This window comes from Mus caroli, chromosome 1 (genome assembly GCF_900094665.2).
Source record: "Mus caroli chromosome 1, CAROLI_EIJ_v1.1, whole genome shotgun sequence".
Taxonomy (NCBI): domain Eukaryota; kingdom Metazoa; phylum Chordata; class Mammalia; order Rodentia; family Muridae; genus Mus; species Mus caroli.
Window position 1 is genome coordinate 56,257,363 of NC_034570.1, and position 21,903 is coordinate 56,279,265.

The window sequence follows — 21,903 nt, forward strand, 5'->3', positions numbered from 1 at the left end:
CGGAGAGGCTTGTGGCCCTACTGAGGTCGGATTTCTGCCTCCCCAACCAAAGCAGTCTCAGGTCCCGCGTGATTGGACTGGAGCAGAAGCTGTGTTCCACTCACCNGCAGTCTCAAAATCCTGTGGCGGGGGTCCTGGGTAGCTGGCAGGTGTCAGCCGACCCTGTGCTCTAGCTACCCCGGTGCTGGTCTGGCCGGAAGAGCTCACATCATCTTTAATCATAGGTAATGGATAATTTTCAGTGCTTTCACTAAAATGACTATAGGATATTAGACAGCATAGACATGTAATAAACAGCTCAGGACCTTTCACTAAAAATAAATAAGGGTGTGAGCCAGGAGCCATGTAGCTCGGGCACCCCAACGCTTCTGTGTTTACAAGTCTTGTAATCTGTTAGCACAGTACCTGGCTGCGATGCACCATGATCTGTACATTTCATCTGTAAAATGGCCCTGATAATAAAGAAATCTTTAGGGTCATAGTGAAGCTAAGTGCTTTAGCGTGGGTTAAGTACTTGGAGTTTGTCAACTGTATCACCAACAGCCTCTGGTTTGTTGTTTCCATTTTGTTTCTGGCTTTCGCCCCCGGTCAGGGAGTTAACTTTGAAATGAAAAGGTAACCATGATTCTGCACGATCTCTATTTTGTTTCCACACTTAGATAACAAATTGAATGCATTAGAGTAAAACAATAATAACTGTCAATCTTACTAATCAAATACACTTGTCAAATGCAAACTCCTTGATCATAAAATAAATGACTTGAATGTACACTCATATACACCATGCTATCCCAAGCTGTTGTGGCCTATGTACTGACACTGTACACTTGCCATAGGAAGTCATGTATTCTAGGAGTGTATTCATCAGCTCCTTTCCCATTCTTAAACAAAGTATAACTGTATTTCTAAAGCAGTTAGGTTTTTCAAAAATAATTTTCTCTAAGTAGTACCCAAAGAACTTTCAAGTTTTACATCCTAAAATGTTCACAACTTATAATGGAAACAATTGTCCTGTAATTTATAGTTTAATTCTGTCTGTCTTTCTTTTTTTTTTTTTTTTTGGTTTTTCAAGACAGGGTTTCTCTGTGTAGCCCTGGATGTCCTGGAACTCATTCTGTAGACCAAGCTGGCCTCGAACTCAGAAATCCACCTGCCTCTGCCTCCCAAGTGCTGGGATTAAAGGCATACGCCAACACTGCCTGGCTGTATTTTTTTATTAGACTTAAAGTAACTCAATCCCAGAGAGCCTCAAAATCATAAATGACTGTAAAATGTTATGGATTCTAAGTTATGTATATTGGAGGACAAAGGTAAAGGCTAGGTGTTTATATTTACAGCTCTGGTATTTCAATGAAGGATTTGAATAGTACATAGGTATTGGTAAAGAATAGAAATTCTCTATCAATTAAGAGGAAAAGAAAACAACAACAACAAAAAACCACAACAACAAAAGAAAAACAACCAGGGGAATATAACTATGATTCTAGAAATAGAATTTGCTTATTAGCTAATACAATGAGTTAGCAAACAGGCGCGCACACACATGAGCACACACAAACACACATACACACACATGCACGCACAGAGAGAGAGAGAGAGAGAGAGAGAGAGAGCGCTACCTACCATAGATTTATTAAATTAGGCAATGCAGTTCCATTTCTTTGAACAACCTTTTGTCAGAATCATTCCAATAACCCTTATATACAAAAAAAGAAAAAAATTTTTAAAAAAAGCAATTGAAAGAACCATTTTTTTTACACGTTAAATGTGGGTTCTTGTCTTTTTTGTTAGGGGATTGGAAATGTCAGGTCAGTGGCTCTGGCTATGATCAGACCCCTTAATCCTGTTTTAATTATGGGTTCTTTGCTACTTCTGATTTTATACGAATTTGAGACTGACATCCAGACACTCATGATGATGTTTTAAACACTCAATTTTACAGAGGAGTCACCTCAAAGTGACCTTAAGATGAGAGTCTCTAGACATAATTACAGAGAGGAAGTAACTGCCAGCCTAGTCTGAGTGGCTGGTTTTCAGGAACATCTCATTTTCAAATTTTCCAGTTAAGCACTGTGGCCCCTTCACATTCCGGCAAGGTTGAAGAGGTGCGGGAGGGGCTCGTAGGCACTTGTCATGAGCTCAGCACGTGTTGGTTCTCACAACTGTGCAACTGAAGACCCTCTATACCGAGGATGACTAGCCATATCCTTCTCCCGGGAGAGCTGGCCCAGAAGCCTGCCCTTTGCCACCATGCTCTGTCTGTTTGGAGACGAGTTTGCTAGTGGATCAGTGTCATTTGTCATGGAGGACATGAATATTTATTATGCATAATTACTTTTTATTGCAATCTAGGAGCTTATTTATCTTTAGGGGGCTCTGCTATACAAAGATATAAGCTTAAAGCATGATTTTTGATAAGATGAAATTAAATTCAAATTCAATTAAATTTAATGGACTTAAATCCATTAAAATGTTTTCTCTAACTTTAAAATGAACTTTTATCTGTGCTCTGTCCCCTATTGATAATCTTCACCAATACTATGGTTTCCATGCTAAATGATATGTCTCAAATTATATAAGTATAGTATTTCTCCAAAACTTTCACAAATTTCTATATTCTAAAACATCCCATGAGATGGACAAGTTGAGAATGAATAATGTCTAAGAATATTCTGAAACCTGACATTTGTTGAGTTTAACATCATCCAGCCTCTTTAATTATTTAAAATAGCCTACTGTGTTTTCAAGTGTCTACAGAATGTTTCAAGTTTTACAGTTTTAGCCTTCTGAAGTGGTCTTTATATCACGAGAGCGCACTTTGTCGTATGGTAGATATGATGGTTGTGTGTTACAGAGGGTAGGGAGTGGGTAGCGGCTCTGGCAGGAATATAACTCTTGGAGATCCAGACACCTCTTCTTGGCAATTGCATCTGCTCTAGGTCATCTGAGAAGGTGAACTGATAATCAGCCCTCCTCTCCTCTCTTCACTCTTCCCAACAGAAAGGAGAACCTGATTGTTGTGCACTCTCCCTGGAGTCAAGCGAGCAGCTCACCTTGGAGATCCCCCTGAATGATTCTGGCTCTGCTGGCCTGGGGGTTAGTCTGAAAGGGAATAAATCTCGAGAAACTGGAACTGACTTGGGGATTTTTATCAAATCCATTATCCATGGAGGTGCTGCTTTCAAGGTAAGGGTGTGATGTTTGCCTGGGTGCTGGAACTTGGGCATGGAGCTGTGGTGCTTGGAGGCCCAGACAGAGGCAATCTCTAAAGGATGGGAACCATTGATGCTTTCCTGCTACAGCCTGGAAGTGTGTATGTGGACTGAAGTGATCTAGGCACCTCTTTCTTATGCTTGTACTTCCTAAGATCTGAAAAGTTATCATTAAGACTATTCTTTTAAGTATTCCATTAACAGCCCTCTGAATTGATAACGTAGCAGAGTAACACCTAAAACTATATAAATGAGAAAAACAAAACTGGAAATGAATTGACATGAAGGCAGCAAATGGGAAAATTGTGCTTGCAAAACATGCAAGCTTAGTGGGTTCTAAGAAGCACTGTAGAACAAAGTCCATTCAGCAGTCTCCACACTTGAAGATAACCACAGCGCCCAGAATGTGGTCCGCTTTAAGCACTGGAGTAAGCTTATAACAAACCAGAAAGGAGAGAAGAGTTTGCCTTACTCTTTCATGTTAGGGTGGCCTGTGAGACCAAAGCCGATAGCATGGTCTAATAGTTCACTGGATTGCCTTTGTTCAAATCCAGCGCTACCACTGCTTGGTGTTCATGTGAAGCTGTGGGTATGGATATTGGCTAGTTATCTCTCGTTTTCTCATCTGCAGGACCTAGTCCATAAGGCTTCGGGGATTAAGGAATTAATGCACACCACAGGCTGAGAGGAGGAAAGTGATTGTAAAAATGGACAGCATGTTTGTGTCCCTGATCACCATTGACTCATGCTATGTAATGATATGCCAGAGTTGGAGTCTCATTACTCTCTTCCTGGGTAGACATAGGCAAATTGCTCTTCCAAACTGGCCCCAATTCCTCACTTAGGAAGTCAGTAAAGTTTAGAGTGCTTATGAGCTAGTGTTATGCTTTAAGATGCAATACACACAGAGCAGCAGCTCTCAACTTTAGTTTGCAACCCCTTTGAGGGGTTGCATTTCAGACATTAAAATTCATAACAGCAGCAAAATTACAGCCATGAAGTAGCAACAAAATACTTTTCTGGTTGGGGTCACCACAGCATGAGGAACTGTGTTAAAGAGCTGTAGCATTAGGAAGGTTGAGAACTACTGATGTAGAGTCTTTGGCTTGGTATCTAACAAAGCCTCTAATGAATGCTAACCATGGCAAATGATCTTCCTATGTGTATCCCTTCATACCAAAGCTGAGAAGACCTACTTAGACCTTTCGAGAATAGTCAGGTCTTAGAATTCTTGCTTTAAGGAAGCCATGTCTTTCAGTGCCCCCCACTTCCACTTTTTCTTCAATTTAAACACTAAGCTGATATCTTCTTCCTTGGAGCATGGGACTTGCACTATAGATAGGCAATTCTTTAATTTAGTCTCCAGTTCAGTTAGTTTGTGTCACATTATCAATAATCATAAAGGTGCAGTGATTAAATCAATAAGCTTTTATTTTGTTCATGGTGCAGTAGCAGGGCAGCTACTGGTGGTGGTAGAGGTTCTGGTGCAGGCTGGGTGTTTTCTGTCACATTGTAGTTCTACAGGTATAATATGTTCTGCATATATGACCAAGCCTTTGGCATTAGGCTAACAGATATCAGAGGGCTAGTAGCCATGGGAGATGCCTTTACAGTGGTTGGACTCTGAAGGGGCACAGTGTCATGCCACAAATACAAAACTTGTCAGAGTAGTCCTAAAACTAAATCCAAGGTCAAGGGAATGAAAATATGGTCACCACAGTGAAACTGGCAGAAGTGTGGGTGTGGAGATCTGTAAAGCAATGAGGTCTATGAGCGAATCTAAAATACCCACTAATGGGCCTCAAAGAAGACAACCAGGATGGGTATGAAAACTGAATGATAACGGCAGCGAGTATCAGCATCCATTATGCTTACAGCTTTACACGTGCTAGGCTCCATGAGAAGTATTTAAAATGGAATCTCTAATTTTATTCATTTTTACATTTTTATTGTGTCACTTTATCAAAGAGGAATTGTGTGTGACAATGACTTCAAGACTTCACTCTTATGAGATAGCCTAGACTTGCTGAATACAACATTGGACTCATAGCCTATGCTATATTGCTTTAGAGTGAAAACAATTTCAGACCATCTGATTGTGGTCATCTAATTGCAATCAGGGGCTACTCCCTGGTAGTTTTGCATTATGCTCACCCTTCTTAGCAAGCTGTCGAAGTGTCTGCTTTGTTTAAGGCCAGGTGCTATGCTTGTTGTTATTCTTCTCATTGCTAATGACAGCTCTTCTTGCAGAATTTATTCAGAATGAAACTGAAACTGAGATGGCTTCTTGGAAATTAAAAGCAGACATCTTTGCTTTTGCTTTTGTTTTTTAAATGGGCAATAACTTCAGCTCCAGGAGATACTGGTGTGTCATTTAATATGTGAATCTGTTTGTGTAAGTGCACAGTTCCTTACCTAAGCAATTTCTAATAGTCCTATTTCTTGCAGAGAGATTTCACTTTATATTTATGTAAATTTTCTTCCTGACATGGGTCTGCTGAGTCAGACCGTCACACCATTGAAAACTACTGGACAGCATATTTATAGCTGTTCTTAAACAGTAGGAGGCATCAATCATGTATTTCTCCTTGTTGTGAATGGTTGGTACACATTTGTCTTGTTTACCTCGTTCGCTCTGCAGAGTACAGGCCTGAGCTTTGTTCACAAGGAACCCCATTAAGATGAAGGAAAGGAAATTGTACTTTTTAATTTTTTTTCCTGCTAGTCCAATAATCCACTGTTACTCCTCAGAAAATTACCACCTGTTCCATGAATCTGGATTATGTCTTACAAAAATTGTTTGGAGACTTTGTTCCTGTCCTGGTTGGAGAGAAACAAATGTAACAGACTGTCTTGTCCCTGGGGCAGGGGAGATGAGCACAGGGACACCCCTGTTAGCATCTGGCCCTAGGATTTTATCTGAAATCAACAAAGTAGTTTTTTTTCTACTGGAGCCATCTTTGTCTCCCAGCCCTTCATACCACTAATTGCTTCTCAAGGTGTTTCTCCCTTAAGGGAAGGTGGATTGCTGAAAACTAAACTACTTTGAAAAGTATGACCAAATTCTTCCTGTGGATTCTGAGGGCTGTATTCTCCTGAGAGTGTCTGTTGATATAAACAACGGCAGACCAGCTACTGGCAGATGTAACATCTCAGAATGACTCTGATTCTAACTGAGGACCTTTTGTCTCTTTTCTCACCTACCAGGCTACTGCTTTCAAGATTCTGTTTCCTCTTTGGGTTATTTCTAATAAAAAGGCAAACCTCTATTTGCTTCTAAACGCATGCAGCTACTATGGTGCTCTTTGGGGAACAAGGAGGAACCTGAGCTATTTTCAGGGCAAGTTGAATTTCAGGTCTACTGTACTCAAAAGTCTCCAATACTTAACTAACTCAGAACATTAAATGTACAGTGTGACACCCAAGAAAATCAGTGGGGAATAGAGAGAGCCCAGAGACTGAGAAGTGATTGCAGAAAAGACACCCTGTTGTCAGGTTCAGTCTCCATACACATCCACACATCAGACATGTGCAGGCATACTGGAGCTCTGTCCTTTTGGTATATGCATATATGCAACACAGACACAGACACAGACACAGACACAGACACACACACACACACACACACACACACACACATGAGCGGAGCAAGGGAAATACCACCCAGAATGCAGGCTCTGTAGTTCCTTGCAGAATCCTCTGAAGCCTCTCTGAGCTAGCTCTATCACAGCATTTACAATGTGCATGGACCACACCAGCACCAGGCTGCCTCTTGCAGTTCTGATGCTAATGCACTTCCACAGTGCACCTGTTGCAGGCTGTTCTTTGTTTCTGACGTCATTCTTCCTGGGCATTGTACCAAAGGATACTGTAACTGCTTCTAGAAACAAAGTATACCAACTATAAGAGTAGGTGTTAGATTCTCTACTGACAAAAACCATAACTAGAAGGAAATTATGATGCCCTTAAGGATGTTTTTTCAAATTCATTTTTGTGGTTGAAACTTCAAGTAAAATGGGCTGATGTTGCTATTAAACGGAAAGAAACATCAGTTCTGCATTTGGAAAAATATCCCTTTTTTTTCAAATATATGCTAACACCTGTTCCTCCCGGGTCACACAGGCACAGTGTCTACAGTCACTTTGAAGACTTTACATTCTTAATCACTTGCTAAATATTTTCAAGTTCAAAGATTTTCCTCTGTTCTTAATGAACTATATTATATAAAATTTAATATATTATACTTTATTATTAATTTTATATTTATTGCTTACAATTACTTAGGCTGCTTTTTTCTGAAATAATTTTTAGAAAATATAAATTTTTATAAATTTAAGGAAGATGTAAACATTATCATAAGCATGAGAATTGCATGCAATACATCACACAGGTTCTGGTTTATAATTTTTACATTTGAATTTACTGTTAGGAATGGAAGATAAACTATTGAAGCCCTGAAATAATAAGATAAAAATTCAAATATAAGAACTTTTAATTTTTTATTTTATTATTTATTTATTTATTTATTTTTTGCTAAGGGAATCAAATGTGATGTATCAGGTAGATGGATTATTTAAGGACTCTTAAACAGAGAGAATGCATTTAAAAATGTTACTCAGTACAAAAATAATTTAGCCCAGTGTGTGCTTAATAAATACTACTTGATGATGGTGAAATTAAGTATAAGAAAAATGCCTAGCATAGCTAATTGCAAATATATGCACCCAGAATGTGAAATAGATATCATTTAAGTAACTTGATTCTGTATGCTCAAGAAATTTGGGGTGATTCTTCTCAAAGATGTAGAATTTCATAGAGTCTTTACTATTTCAGAGTGGATATGGGAATTTTAGCTACTACAAGTATTAACAACAATTGCTTTCAAGTGATTAGGCTGAATTTAGGGGAAGACCATGCCTATAAGCAGTAGATCTGGAAGTAAGGTCCAGATGTGAGGTCTCTACATAATAGGGAGCATTTAATGGTATCACACCCTTAGCAGAGTCAGCTCGAAGCACCCAGCCTGAGTAATTTTTACCTCTATTTCTGCCAGTATCTATAAATCATGTGGCATATCTATAATTAATGAATGCAAAGGAAGATAAAAGGGACAGCTTTTAAAGGAACACTAATGTTAAATGATTTCTTCAGCCCTCCATTTTTCTTAAAACTGATGCATTTCCTACCAACAGGAGGACTTTGAGGTATCACTGGTAGTTGGTGGCATTCTAACTTGTACCTCTGACAGAGATCTAGGCAGTCTGGGTTTCGAGCAGGCACACTCTATACTTTCAGCTTTACAGACCAAGTACTCAAGAGTGGTCCTCAAATAAACAAGAGATTTGTAATCGACACACGTTATAAGAATTTTATGATTTTATGTTTACTAGCAAAAAAAATAAGGAAAATATTTGTGGGTCACTTTTCTTTTAAGGTCTTGAAACTCTTAGCAGGCCTTAATTCATGTCATCATTTGTGCATTTAAAGGTCAGGACTTTACGAAACGGTCGTATCCTGTACTTTCTAACACTCTAGCATCTTGTGTCAGCCTCCATTATTGCTTTACCTGCCAATCTTTATCACTTCTGACTTTTTCATGTGTGCAAATACAAATAAAAAACACATTTGGTCTGTCCAGAGCAAGGTTTGAAACTATCATCTCAGGGTAGATTTTTGATACCATGGATGACATTAAGTGTAAAAGCATGTATGATGGCATAGTCTTAAAGAATAAGGCAATCTATACAAATTGATCTATCGCGATGATGGTGCTTTGGGTCTAAAACTAGTACCTATTTTTAAAAAGTAGTTTATAATTTAAATGCCCTTCCAAAATCCCCTGGGGGGGGAGTGGCACAGCTTGTAGCTAGTGGGCTCTTCTAAAGGATAGGCCTGATGGAAGGTTTAAATTCACAGAGTGCACCTTAAGGCGGATGTGGAGCCTGGACCTCTCTTTGTTTACTTTTTGCTTTCCCACATATTCAGGCCATATTGTGTTGTCTCTCCATTGGCACAACTGCTCCTGGAACCAAACCTGACTGTTAAACTTGTTCATGTAAATTATATATGGATGTAGGTAGGTAACAAAAGATGAGAGCACCAGTTGAGTACCTCAGGTAATTCTCATCACCCAAAACTAATAAGCATACTTGTCCCCACCCCAGAAAATAGACACCCAAAAGCATAGAGAGGACGATGAAAGTAAATACAATAAAGTTGAGATGGGAAAGATCTCTGAGATTCTAATCTGTTTATGCATTCATGCAGAATAGTCCTGATTCGTGTATAACACATATGCCTTAACCAGCTTCCTTAAGCTGCTTTTCTAGGCCACAGTAAATTAAGAGTACAAAATCCAGAAGGAGATAGGAAGGGATGGAAAGGGAGTTGGGATGACAGGAAATAGGAAAATGTAAAACAAGCACCGCAGAATATTATTACCATGCTATAGCCCGGTGAATACTTCTGAGACTCTAAGTCAGGCTGTCTCAAACTTTCTGGCTGTGAAAATGGTGAGAGTGGCTACAGGAAGCTGTAAGTCACAATGTTTTTATGTATGTCCTGTATTTGTCCAGGAGTTTTTTTAAAAAGGGAGATTAGGCTATATTTTGAAAGCATTATGATTTTGAGTATGTATGTCTATACTCCGAAGATCTTTTTAGTTCCTGTAGAAACATTTCTGAATACTGCCAATGCTGGGACTTTATCAGCTCACTCCCCACAAACGGAGTGGAGATCAAATGATAACTGAATTCAATTCATTGAAAAGTTTACAAATAACAGAGTAAGTGAAGATGGGGCCAGCTGACAAAAAGTAATGAAGCCAGCCTTGGCTCATCAATTCTTAGGTGCAGTTTATAAATTAAATGATTTCTTCATTATAGATGAAACTTACACCAGTCCCCATGTACCTAAAAGATTTCTTTTTTCAAACTCAATTTAACAAGTGCTTCTTTAGCCTCTAGAGTGAGTTAGGCAATCTATAATAAATTAGAGACACAGAATAAATCTCCTTATTCTATAATCTAGGAAGCTAAGGATCCTAAATAAAGTGTGTGAGAAACTGATTCCATGAGGGTAGCATTAGACAAACAGCCATAGTGACAGGGAGGCTGGGAAAAGGAGGAGTTAGTTGTGCTGGAGAATAGCTGCTGTTAGAGCAAGATGGCTGCCAAGCCTGGCTTGAGGAACTAGGGAGCTAGCTATCAAATACATGCAAAGGAATTTTGGGAAGGAGGAAGCATGTGGGCCAAGTCACATACATGAAGAAGGGCTCTCACTGGGAAGGGTATCTCTCTTCCCTCAGCTGAGATGTGTTAGGGCAGATGATGTAAATTGAAAACATCTCACATGGGAAAGGCAGTGTGACATGAACAGCACGGGCATCCAGTATGGTCCAAACTGCTTGTTTACACATGTCCTCTCAAAGTTCCGCTAAATGATAACAAACTGGTACCAGTGTTTTATACATTCATTTTATGTTTTGTTTTGTTTTCAAAGTTACAATAGGTAGATATTGTCCTAGAGGTAGTTTTAGAGCTTTCAAAAGGATTCATTTGGGAAAATTGTCTTGCTAATCAAGTGCCACCTTGCCTAGAGTATACACTACTCCAGGGAACATACACTGTGAAGTCTGACTTTGGGGTTTGGGCTGTGGGTGTTGATAATATCCCAGGAGGCCTTACCAAGGGTCCTGTTAGAAACATGCAGAAGCAGGAGCCAACATCTGGTCAGGATTAATCCTCTCAACACCCTAGACTAATGTGGATTGGCCTTGGGCCATAGCCAACTCTTCCTGGAAAAGCCAGCTTTCATGTTTCTGGAATATTCTGCAGAGCCCCACTCTTTACCTAGGTTTTCTTAGTCTCTCCTTTGCATCATTACAGTTTTACATGGAGGGGCTTTATAAAAACAGACCAACAGAAGTGCATGGAGCCATGTAATGTCACCAGATCAGAATGGAGAAAGTACTCAAGAGTTGAGCTCCAGGAGCTAAGCCAGGAGGTCACAGGAGCCCCTGGAAGTCATTGAAGTGCTGTGGGAGGCACATGAAATAGCCTGCAACACATGGCAGCTCCTCATTACAAAGAATTATCTGATCCAAATGTGTAACTGCAGAGAAACCCTGGTGTACATATTTGCTTTGAAGAGACTAGGATTTGTAACTTTTATTAGATTTTCAGAGAGGTCCAAGAACCCATAAAGCTTAAGGAATATTAGCAAAGGGCCTGGAGACAAGACTCCAGAGTGACCCAGACCTGGTTCAGATCTGGTCCTAGAACATGACTAGCCACAATTAATCCAACCCCTCTCAGACTCAATTTCTTCTTTTAAGAAATAGAGTTATCATAAGGTTTCAATTATCTTATGCATAATGACTACACAGTAGAAACTTATTAAATGTTTTATCAATGTTTTATTGCCCTTAATCATTTCTAGAGATGTGACTTAGGAATCAAAATAGCATAATAGGATCACATACCTATTCTCATCACCAGAAGGCTGAGGCAGTAGGATTGCTGTGAATTTGAGGCCAGCCCGGGCTACAGAGTAAGCCTCAAATCAGTCTGTTCTACAAACCAAGACCTTGTCTCACAAAAAGAAACAAGAGAGATAAGAATAGCTGGCTATGCTAAGTCCCTTTTGAAATCAATTAATGAAACTGATCCTCTGTCTTTACATCTCTGTATAGAAGGAAGTAATATTTATATCACAAGGTCATTGGGAGAAATGATTAGAAGAATTCATACAAAATGCTTCCACAGATATTCTTTCAGAAGGGAGATGTAATACTCCTGCATCTTGACTCTGAGCCCTTGATCCCTCCTTTTATGATAAGTGGTCAGGATTGATGACTTTCTAAGCCATCCCATCAGAGGATAGAGAGAGACTTATTTCGCATACAAGTTTCTCATGTCACCACTCAAATATCCTGAGGGAGTCACCGTTTGTTTGTACTCTCACTTAATCCCCTCTCCTCAACTTTGTTGCTTAAGGTTCTGCTGGTAAGAAGATAGAAAAGAAAGATTCGCTTTGTCTTGTAAACTATTTATTATTGTTACTGTAAACACGTGTGCATATAATGTCTATATATGTGAGCACACATGCCATGACACACATGTGGAGGCCAGATGCCAGCTCTGTGGAGTCAGTTCTTTCCTTCCACCTTTGTGGGTTTCAGGAACCGAACTTCCATTGCCAGGTTTACGTGGCAAGTGCCTTTACCCTATGAGCCATCTTGCAAACCCAAGATTTATTTCTTTGAAAAGTATAAGTATGGCCCAGAATCTGATGGAGAAACTTCCTATAAAGACTGGACAATTTGTATTCAGTTATATAAAGTTGTGGGGTTTTATTCTCATGCCCAAATAATTATCTGAACATAATATTAATAAAAAAGTGTTATAGAAAACTAACTTCTTTGGTGAAAATTATTTCAAAGTGAAAAGATATACAAGCTCCTGAGGGATATGTTTGAGTTTGAGTAATTCTTCAAGCAACATCACGTTAGAAGATGTCTAGTAGAAGACGTCTTCCAGTTTGCTTGGGCATCTCTTATACTTTCCTGTTACCATGCATTCTGTATATGTCCCTAGATTTCAAACACTGATATCTTTCTGAAGAAGATGTGGCACATTGTTTTTTTTTGTTGTTGTTGTTTTTTTTTGTTTTTTTTTTAAATCTTCTGGAAGGAGTCACTATTATTCATGTAGCCAGAACACTCTAGTGAATTTAGGACATGGTCTGTTCTGTTCTTTTCCAACTTTGGTCTTAACCAGCTGAGCCAGTCCAAATATATATGGAAGTGCCTTCTCTTAATAGGTGTTAGATAAATGATGTCTTCTTGGAGCATTATATTACTCATCTGTAAATGGAAGGGGTTAGACAAGATGACCGCCGAGGACCTTTCTAAGCTCAAAGCTCTACGATAGCATTCTAAATGTTAAGACTCTATGGTCTTTCTGGTATTACCATTAATGAAATTACCCATCATTTATCTTATGAGCAAGAAGCACACACCAATAGCAACAGGACAACTACTCCTGCAAACGAGAGTGTGTGGGTTTTTATTGTGCCCACAACTCTCTAGTGACACATGTGATAAATGTGACTGTCTCAGAAAAAAAAATTCCAGAGGCTCTGGGGTGGGTCTCCTGACCTGTCTTTTTATTTTGGACTTTACTGTAGTAAACACATCCTACTTGAATTTTCTAGAGATGGCTGAGACCTAGGGTGTGGCTAGAAAGAAGTTTATATTAGTAGCTCGTAGTACAAGCTTTTATTGACAATTGTTTTCTTCCCTCTCATTAAATTCTCTCTCAGGTTCCTCCAGTTTCTATTCTTCTTCCTGTCATGGTAGATGAGTTGTCATCCTAGCTGACAGACCTCTACAGATCTTAACACTGCCTCATTTCCTGTTAACAGTGCCAGTACCCCTGTCCTATGTCCCACTCTTCTCCACCCTCATCCTCAAATTCTGCACATCAACTTCCAGCCACACTAGGAGAATTTTAGTGACAGGATTCAGCCCAGTGGTCCTCCTGTCATATTACAAATTGGGACAGATGCTTCATTTTATGTGACTAAACCATTAAGGCTGTGGTTGTTTCACCCATCTCGCCATTTCACGGAGGCTTAATCCTGTTCTTCTGTGTGCCTGATTCACAATTGGATAGCAGAAGAGAGATTTCTTTCTTGGTAAATCAGGGTAAAGGTTAAGTGAAGTTCCAAAGCCAGGGGGAGGGGGCATTGAGTTCCCATGAGGCAGGCAGGCCTCTGAACAGTTACACATTCTTTATTGATCCCATTGTTTTGCCATTCTCAATGCTCTCAAGTGAACATGCACTTCTTTGTGTGGCCTGTTTAATCCTGTGTGACCAACAACCCATCTACCAGGTAATGTGCAGGGCATATCTACATGCTCTCTGGGCTGACAGCTCTCCCTCCTTCTCTTCCTCTGGACACTAGGGAACAAGTCCTCTGACCATCTGCTCTGTATTGGTTGAAGGCCATCAACTAGGCCACAGATTTTCTCTCTAAGGCTCAATGCAATGACTAGCTTCCTTCCCTTCTTAACTGTGTATCTGTTTTGATCATTTCTCAGGGAGGTTTCTTTTTTCACTTCTACATTTCATTCTGCTCATTTGAACTTCTATCCTACAGACCTCTACTGCAAGAACTCTTTTCCATTGAGTTAAGCACCACATAACTGTAGCCAAGAGAAGTAGACCATTAGAAGAGAGGGCTGAGGGGTCAAAGTTTACAAAACTTAAGCTTGTATAAGTCTCATATAACATGTTATCATGACTATGGGCATGTTATACTTATACTTCCATTATTATGTATTTTGTGGACATTTTTATAAAAATGTGAATCTCCTTAACTTATTGAGTCTGTGAGCATCACCAAAGGTAGTTAATGAAAGAAGTCTCTGAAAAAGTAAAACACTATGATCTTATTCCTATTTCTGTTAAATGTAATCCCATCGGCACCAGGACAGGATTCCTAATTGTATCTGAACCTTGTGGCTGAGTGTCAAGTTGCGTAGGATAGCCACCAGCCTGCAAACCTTGTAAGCCCCATTCTCCCCTAGCCTTCCTAGAGAGAGGAAGCACTGTGGTCTGCACAAGTTATCTTCTTGAAGAGTGGGTCTTCCAGTTTATCAACCACCACTAGATACGTTAGCCAATGGAAGGCTTCTGGCTGAAGGTGACTTCTGAATGAAGTGCTTTGCATGATGGGAAGAGGAATCAGGCTGACTCTCCAAACATCAGGGTTCCTAGTGCTTAGTGGTAAATGCTGTCTCTTCTAGGAGATGTTGGACAAAAGTGTTTATTCACCTGAACATCCCAGGAAAATCCACTTTCCTGCTAGAGGTATTAGGGCAAATTGGTTCTTCATTAAACATATCTGTGTTCTTCTGCAGAACAGTGGATGAGTAGTGCGTGCTTTGGGTTAGAGAAAATTACATGAGGAATTTGCTCTTTTCATTCATAGAGTTGGCAGTGATATCTAGGAGACACATTGTGCTGTGAAGCTCAGAGTTTTCAAGCATGTCTCTCTCTGTCTGAAAATGCAAACCCTGGTTTTGAGAGATGGCTGCCATTCTTGTTTCTGAACCTCTGTTCCTTGTATCCCAACATCATCTTTGCCAGAGCAAATGGAAAAAGTGTGTTAGATTCATATGCTTACCAGACAGAGACTTAGGTAAGAAGCATCACAAGTGTCTCAGTTATTGCAGCTCGGGACTCTAAGATGTCTACAGATGATTCCTTTCCCACAGATCGCTGCTGTTAGTATTTGCGACTGCTTGAAAAGCCCCAGAACCTCGGCCTGCCTTGAAAGTAGATCATTCCTAGGAGTGAAGGTTTACATTTAAGTCTCTCATTTTCATACTTGAAATGTTCCTCTAAACAGCTTCCTGCCATCACCATGCTTCCTGGCCTCACACTGTGTCCACTCCTCTCTCTGCCTCAGGATGGCCGTCTCCGAATGAATGACCAACTGATTGCTGTTAACGGGGAAACTCTGCTGGGAAAGTCCAACCACGAAGCCATGGAAACACTCAGGCGCTCCATGTCCATGGAGGGAAACATCCGGGGCATGATCCAGTTGGTGATTCTGAGGAGACCCGAGAGACCCCTGGAGGTGATAGCATTCTTGACTTTCCTAAAAATTGCTCAAATAGCACCTAGAGTATACAGATGCTGTCACTCATGGTGCGGCTTGATGCTTATTGAGTCTGTACTTGGGAATATACACCACAGGCAGACTCTGGTAGATATAGGAAAGGAAGAGGTGCTTGTTTATTTTAGATACAATAAAAACACTTGACATATGCGTATAAAGTAAATCATTTATCAAATATCACAGGTCTATGTTTACCAGGGCCTATGCTCAGAAATTGGTAGGGTTGTGGACTTCTTTTTAAAAAAGCATCTTTCTTAATAAAATTTTGGTGGTGTACTAGCAGGGTCCATACCTTAGAAGGTTCCTGATTGGGTGGATATATACAATATATACAGTGTTTATTGTGGAGGTTATTATGAGATAATCAAATCTCATAATCTGCACTTAGACAATACAGCCCTGAAGTGTAGCTAAGTTAAAGTTTGATCTGTTGAGCAAACTTTGTGCTTCATTTTATTAAATAAATGGAAGTCCTATCTCTTTTAAAATATTTGATCATGATTTTTAAATGTCAAAAAAATGTCCACCTACATATGAACCTTGTGTATAAAATAGATCTTAAATTCTGATATACCTGAACATTCCACTTACACAAAATTGTAAATAAAATTGGCTTAAAACAGTTATTTTATGCCGGGAGGTGGTGGCTCACACCTTTAATGCCAGCATTTGGGAGGCAGAGGCAGGTGGATTTCTGAGTTCGAGGACAGCCAGGGCTACAAAGAGAAACCCTGTCTCAAAAAAAAAGAAAAAAAAAAAAACCACCACCAACAACAGTATTTTATATTACACATGAAGTATTAAATATTTCTAAAATTAATTTAGGAGAAATGTGTAAGTTCATAAAAATCAACAAAAATATCAGCATATTATGTATCATCATATTAGGATAGTCTCTAAGGCCAAGCTATATTTCGGTACTATAGCTGTATATAAAGTAAGAGTATATACTACTTATCAAACTAATATCAAATATTAACTCCAGTAGTAAGTTCAACCAAAATTTAAAAATGAAAAAGTATGAAGATGAGATGTGTGTCAGTGGGGATCCTTGTATCATATGTGGGTTACTTGAGTTAAGAGTCCTCAGTTTGCTATTTCCTGACCATGAAAATACAGCTCATGTGAGTACTTGAAGTGTAGAAGGCAGATACAGGAACCTGCTTTATCCACTGTTTGAGTTTCCTTTCTCCCATTGTGATAGACTTCCAGTAAATGTTGCCAAATGAATAAAAGCCGCCCGTAAGACCTACTTCCTCTGCCAGAGGGGTCTTGAGTTATGAAATGACAGAGTATCTTCCTGTGCTGTATTATCATCTATTGGGAAAGAGTAACTACCTTTTATGCTCCTTTGTACATAACCTTGTAGATGTTAAATAAATGTAAATTGGCCAATTACTGGAGACTATATATAATGAATGAGCTTGTTTTCCACATGTGCGTCTGCTTAAGTGACAGAGCCTTCATGAATATTTAATGGCCTTCACTTATGTACATAGTTGAACACCCCATCTACTGCTTCCTAACATGAGAGAAGGTCCTATCTGGTGTCATTTGGTGCTTCCTATAGAGCCTGGGATGCAAGGAACCCACTTATTGAACAGTAAATTGAAGGCAGCATAGGGGAGGTCTCAGTCGTCCCTTCTCATATATGAGCACATCAGAGTTTCCTTTAACAAAGATGCCTCAACCTAGAGAAAAGGATGGAAAAGGCTGCCAGAGCGCCATGTTCATGCCGACAACAAAGATCAAACAAAAAAGGGAAAGAATGAGTATGCTTTTAATACACTGTGAGATGCTTGCACCTCTCCTCTTCCCTCATCCCAGATCTCTGTAAAATACATGTGAATGGCAGTGCATGGGTGTGATATCCCAACTTCTCGACTCTGAGAACTTTGCTGTGAGCATTCTCATCCTTAGTTCCACAGTCTAGAGTGGACTGGGATTGGCATTATCCCATCAGAAGAAAGTATTAAGTTTCAGTTCCTTACCCATCCTCACATGTGTCTTGTTAATATAGTTCACCAGGGGATCGATCAGGAATAGGAACTGTTACAAAAAGCAGTTTTTATGAGGACATTTAAACAAGATCCATTTGCTTTCCCTAGTATTTACAAGCTTTCCATGGGGAGTGAGCAGGCACTTGTCTCTTAGCTATTGAGAATCTTTGTGGTAGCCATGAAGATTAAAGAGTATTATTGCTTATAAAGACAGAAGCCTAATGTACAGCTTATCTTTATTAAATTTCAAGAAAATCAGCTACCTTGTCTCCTGAATCTTCTGCACTGTGTCATGCATATGCTGTGCACAGTGTATGCTGTGCACACCTGCTTTTCCATCTATCCCCACAGAACATCAAGTGCCCTCTGGTCCATAGAAAAGCATCCATAACCCAGAGGAGGTCTATGCACTGCTCAGACATCAGGGCGAATCAATTAGTTAGATTTGGCAAGAATGCCAACATAATTGCTGGAACATTATACTGATGTTGAAAAGAAATGAAGGCACTGCTTAAGAAAAGTCAAAATATAAAGTTGTTGTTTTTTCCCCCCACATTAGCCAGTGTACAAGATAGGTAAACAGTTTTGATGAGAACCTCAGGAAGAATACATAATGAGCCCGTGATTGAATCAGAATCATTTTGAACAGAAGCATGTTTTTCAAAGGATGAGCTTCGGGTTGAATTGCGGATTCTGTTTGCGCCTAGAGACTTGGTATTTAAAAATGGGTTATGACCTGGTTTTGTTTTTCCCTTTCCCAAAACATTTTTTTCTCCTGGCTGCAGCCAGCTCATCTTCGCAGAGGCAGAACATGTTTAAAAATCCATTATATTTTTTATTGGCTGGGACACTAATGGAGGCCTCCACGACAGCTCTATTTTACAGGCTGGATGCTTTAATTAGGCCGGTTACTGATCAGTTGTTGGGACATTGATTGTGTCATTTATCAAAGAGCTAGGAAAGCAGAAAAAAAATTGTTTTTGTTCTTGTTGTTATCGGTAAGTGAAAACAGGAGGCGATGCAAGGCAAGTCCCAACCCTCCTGCCTGCTGGGACTCCAGGTTTACCACAGGAGCCGCTGGTCTCCTGTACCTGTTTGGTTGGACTAGCAGTACAGCAGGAGGGTAACATGGTAGGTGTGCAAGCACTGCTAGAAGCCTGCACAGGAAGTTAATAGCCCTGTGCAGCCAAAAACATTTTAATTATTTAGGATATAGAATAGAAGTGAATGCTTCAAATGTTTTGTTTAGCTAGATACTGAATTTTTTGGGAACTAAAGAAGAAAAAGTAAGACCAAATGCATTGTTTTAGCCAAGCGCTTTCCTGGAGGAAGGAGCTTGGGGAGTAGGTCTGTGTTTGCAACATGTGCCTCTCACAAATGGCCAAGGGAAGAGCTACGGAATGACTTCCAAATCGTTTATTTCCCTGAAACCTGTTAGGGAGACAAATAATAGGAACAAGGAGCAAAAGAAGGCTCACTGCACCACGGTCTCCTTGAAAACATAACTGAGCTTTCTGTCACCGGCTGCCCCCTGCTCCTTCCTCAGCACCTGGGGACGATGGTGTGTTGGGTGTTATTCTGGATGCAGCAGTTTGCAGAAAACTGTGAATTTGTTTGCAGACTGTCAGAATGCAAACAGGAAAGGGAAATATAGAAGAAGAAGAAGAAAAAAAAGACTCTAGGGAGAACCACTGTCGGGTCTTGTCACAGCCATTACTTTAGCATCTGGCCAAAGGCCTGGGGTCCACCATGGGACACAACCATGACATTCTAGTGACAAATACTGCTTGGGTTCTGACTTGTCCTAGAGCATATGCACTTAGCTAGGGAGAGAGAGAGAGAGAGTGGCAGAGGGAGCGAGGAACCAGCTGGTTGGCAGAGAAACACCCTTGGCATGAACTGTATTCTCATATTGACACTGCCACAAGCTGTACTCCCAGATGGAAGAGAATTTGAAAGAAGGCAGTTGTAAGTGGGGGAAGGCATAATCAAGTTAATCCTCCTTTGTGTTGGCTATCAGCACTCATAATCCTTAACACTACAGTGTCCATGCTGTACTATTCCGTAGTGAAAGATGTTTCATCTGATAGGGCTATTTTGACTCTGCACTATTAAAGATATACATACATGCTTCAGACTTTCAAGATGATTCAGACAAGAACCAGTCTTGCACTCTGCTTCAGTTGTTCAAATTAGAATGTATTTTCAAAATGTAACTTTTGTTTCTGTCCCTTAGGAGCTCTCAGAATGTGGAGCACTTTCCAGACCAGGCTTTGAGAACTGTCAAGAAGCTCTGAGTACCTCCAGGCGAAATGATAGTAGTATATTATATCCGTTTGGCACCTATAGTCCACAAGATAAAAGGAAAGGTAAACACTATCCATTTTCATCTTCTTCAAGTAGAGCACAAAACCACACACACACACACACACACACACACACACAAATGGCTTTTCCCTGAGAAGGAGGAAAAGGTATCGGGGACAAAGAAAAGTTAATTAGGCAAAGTGTAGACTTTGTCACTCAGAGTCATGAGCACTGAGGGGTGGGTGCGAGCGCTGACTCAGAACCTGTGAATCAGATTCCTGGCAAAGGCTCCAGTTTAAGCAACAGTTTCTGTGCTTGCTGCCCCAAACATGAGGATTTAACATAAAACAAACCATGACTGGAGAATCAAAGATGGCAAACTGTGAGGGTTTTGAGGATCTTTTTAGTCATTGAAAGTTACCAAGTCACTTTAAAATGGCATGGATTTACATGAACCCACAGCATGGTCATGATGTGACTCCAAGCTTGGTGCTTGGTTCTGAGATGAATGTGATAAGTAGTGGAATAGCATAGCTTGGGGCCGTCGGCACGGCAGCTGGATCTTCCTGGTGTCTTATAACGCCTCTTATTACATGAATGGATCACATTTCAAGTAGACTCCTGGGTTTTCGCCATTGTTCTTTCAAGCTCACACTCCGGGTCACCAAGAAACTTGTTTTATCTCCCTGTATCTGCTTTCTTTAATAGCTTTTACTTTTTATATTGCAAAAGCAATACATACATATTCATTGTCGAAATTTTAGAGGAAAGCATTAAAAAGAAAATTTAATATTACTCATCCCTCTATCTATCAAAGCACCTAATCAATAACATTTTATGTAGATCTTTCACATCTTCTCTCCATGCAAATATGTATATATAAAATGAAATGGGCTATAGGTAATTTCTAAGAATTCTTTTTTCTCAATTGATAACACATGATGAATATTTTATGTATCAATGAACACTCTATAGCCTGGTAAGCAGGGGTTCAGTGGAGATAATAAACATTATACGTCAATCCTGTATTTTGAGACATTTAAGATGTCACCAAACTATAATGATGCAGGAACAAGTCCTGAACTCTGATGGCATTATATCTGGATGGACTTGTAAATCGGAGATTGCTTGAGCATTAAACTATTTCCTCTGAATAAGTCACCGAGGTCCAGAATTCCTCTTAAATTTTTCCATTTTAAGTATTTGCTGTTTGATAGCTACTGTGTTAAGCAATTTACATTTGAATTCAAAGTGGATCATATTAGTAGCCTCATTTTACAGGTGAAGAAACAGAAGACCTGTGAAAATAAATAATTTACTTAAGACTGTGTGTATCTGATACACCCAGAGCCTGATTCCATTCCTGTCCCTGGCTTTGGTTCATCTCAGTGTGTGTCCCTTGGAACCATTGAAGTCTTTCTATCTGATCCTAAGAATGCCTGTGAAATGCAGACTTTGCCTTGAAGCAAGATAAAAAGAATCATTCAGTATATATTGGCTTACCTTAAGTAAATTATGAGTTCTTTACAGTTCTTAGACTTACAATTCCACTACCATCAAAGCAGGGCAGGAACAGAATTTCTCTGCAGCTCACAGGAGCGTCCTTAGAACTTCTTTCTGTGCTTACACTGAAGTTAGTGGGTATTTTGAGCACAAGGGACCACAGATAATCTCTAGGAAGACTTTTGCACATC

The 21,903-nt window shown here is 39.8% G+C and overlaps 1 protein-coding gene across 1 annotated transcript in view; it reads left to right on the forward strand.

The window, feature by feature from the left end:
• Window positions 1–21,903, forward strand: part of Pard3b (par-3 family cell polarity regulator beta) — a 965,568-nt gene that overhangs the window by 544,435 nt on the left and 399,230 nt on the right. The window contains exons 11-13 of the mRNA XM_021162850.2: window positions 3,001–3,186; window positions 15,690–15,860; window positions 20,139–20,271. Coding sequence (XP_021018509.1) covers window positions 3,001–3,186; window positions 15,690–15,860; window positions 20,139–20,271 — 490 coding nt within the window. The remainder of the gene's footprint in view (window positions 1–3,000; window positions 3,187–15,689; window positions 15,861–20,138; window positions 20,272–21,903) is intronic.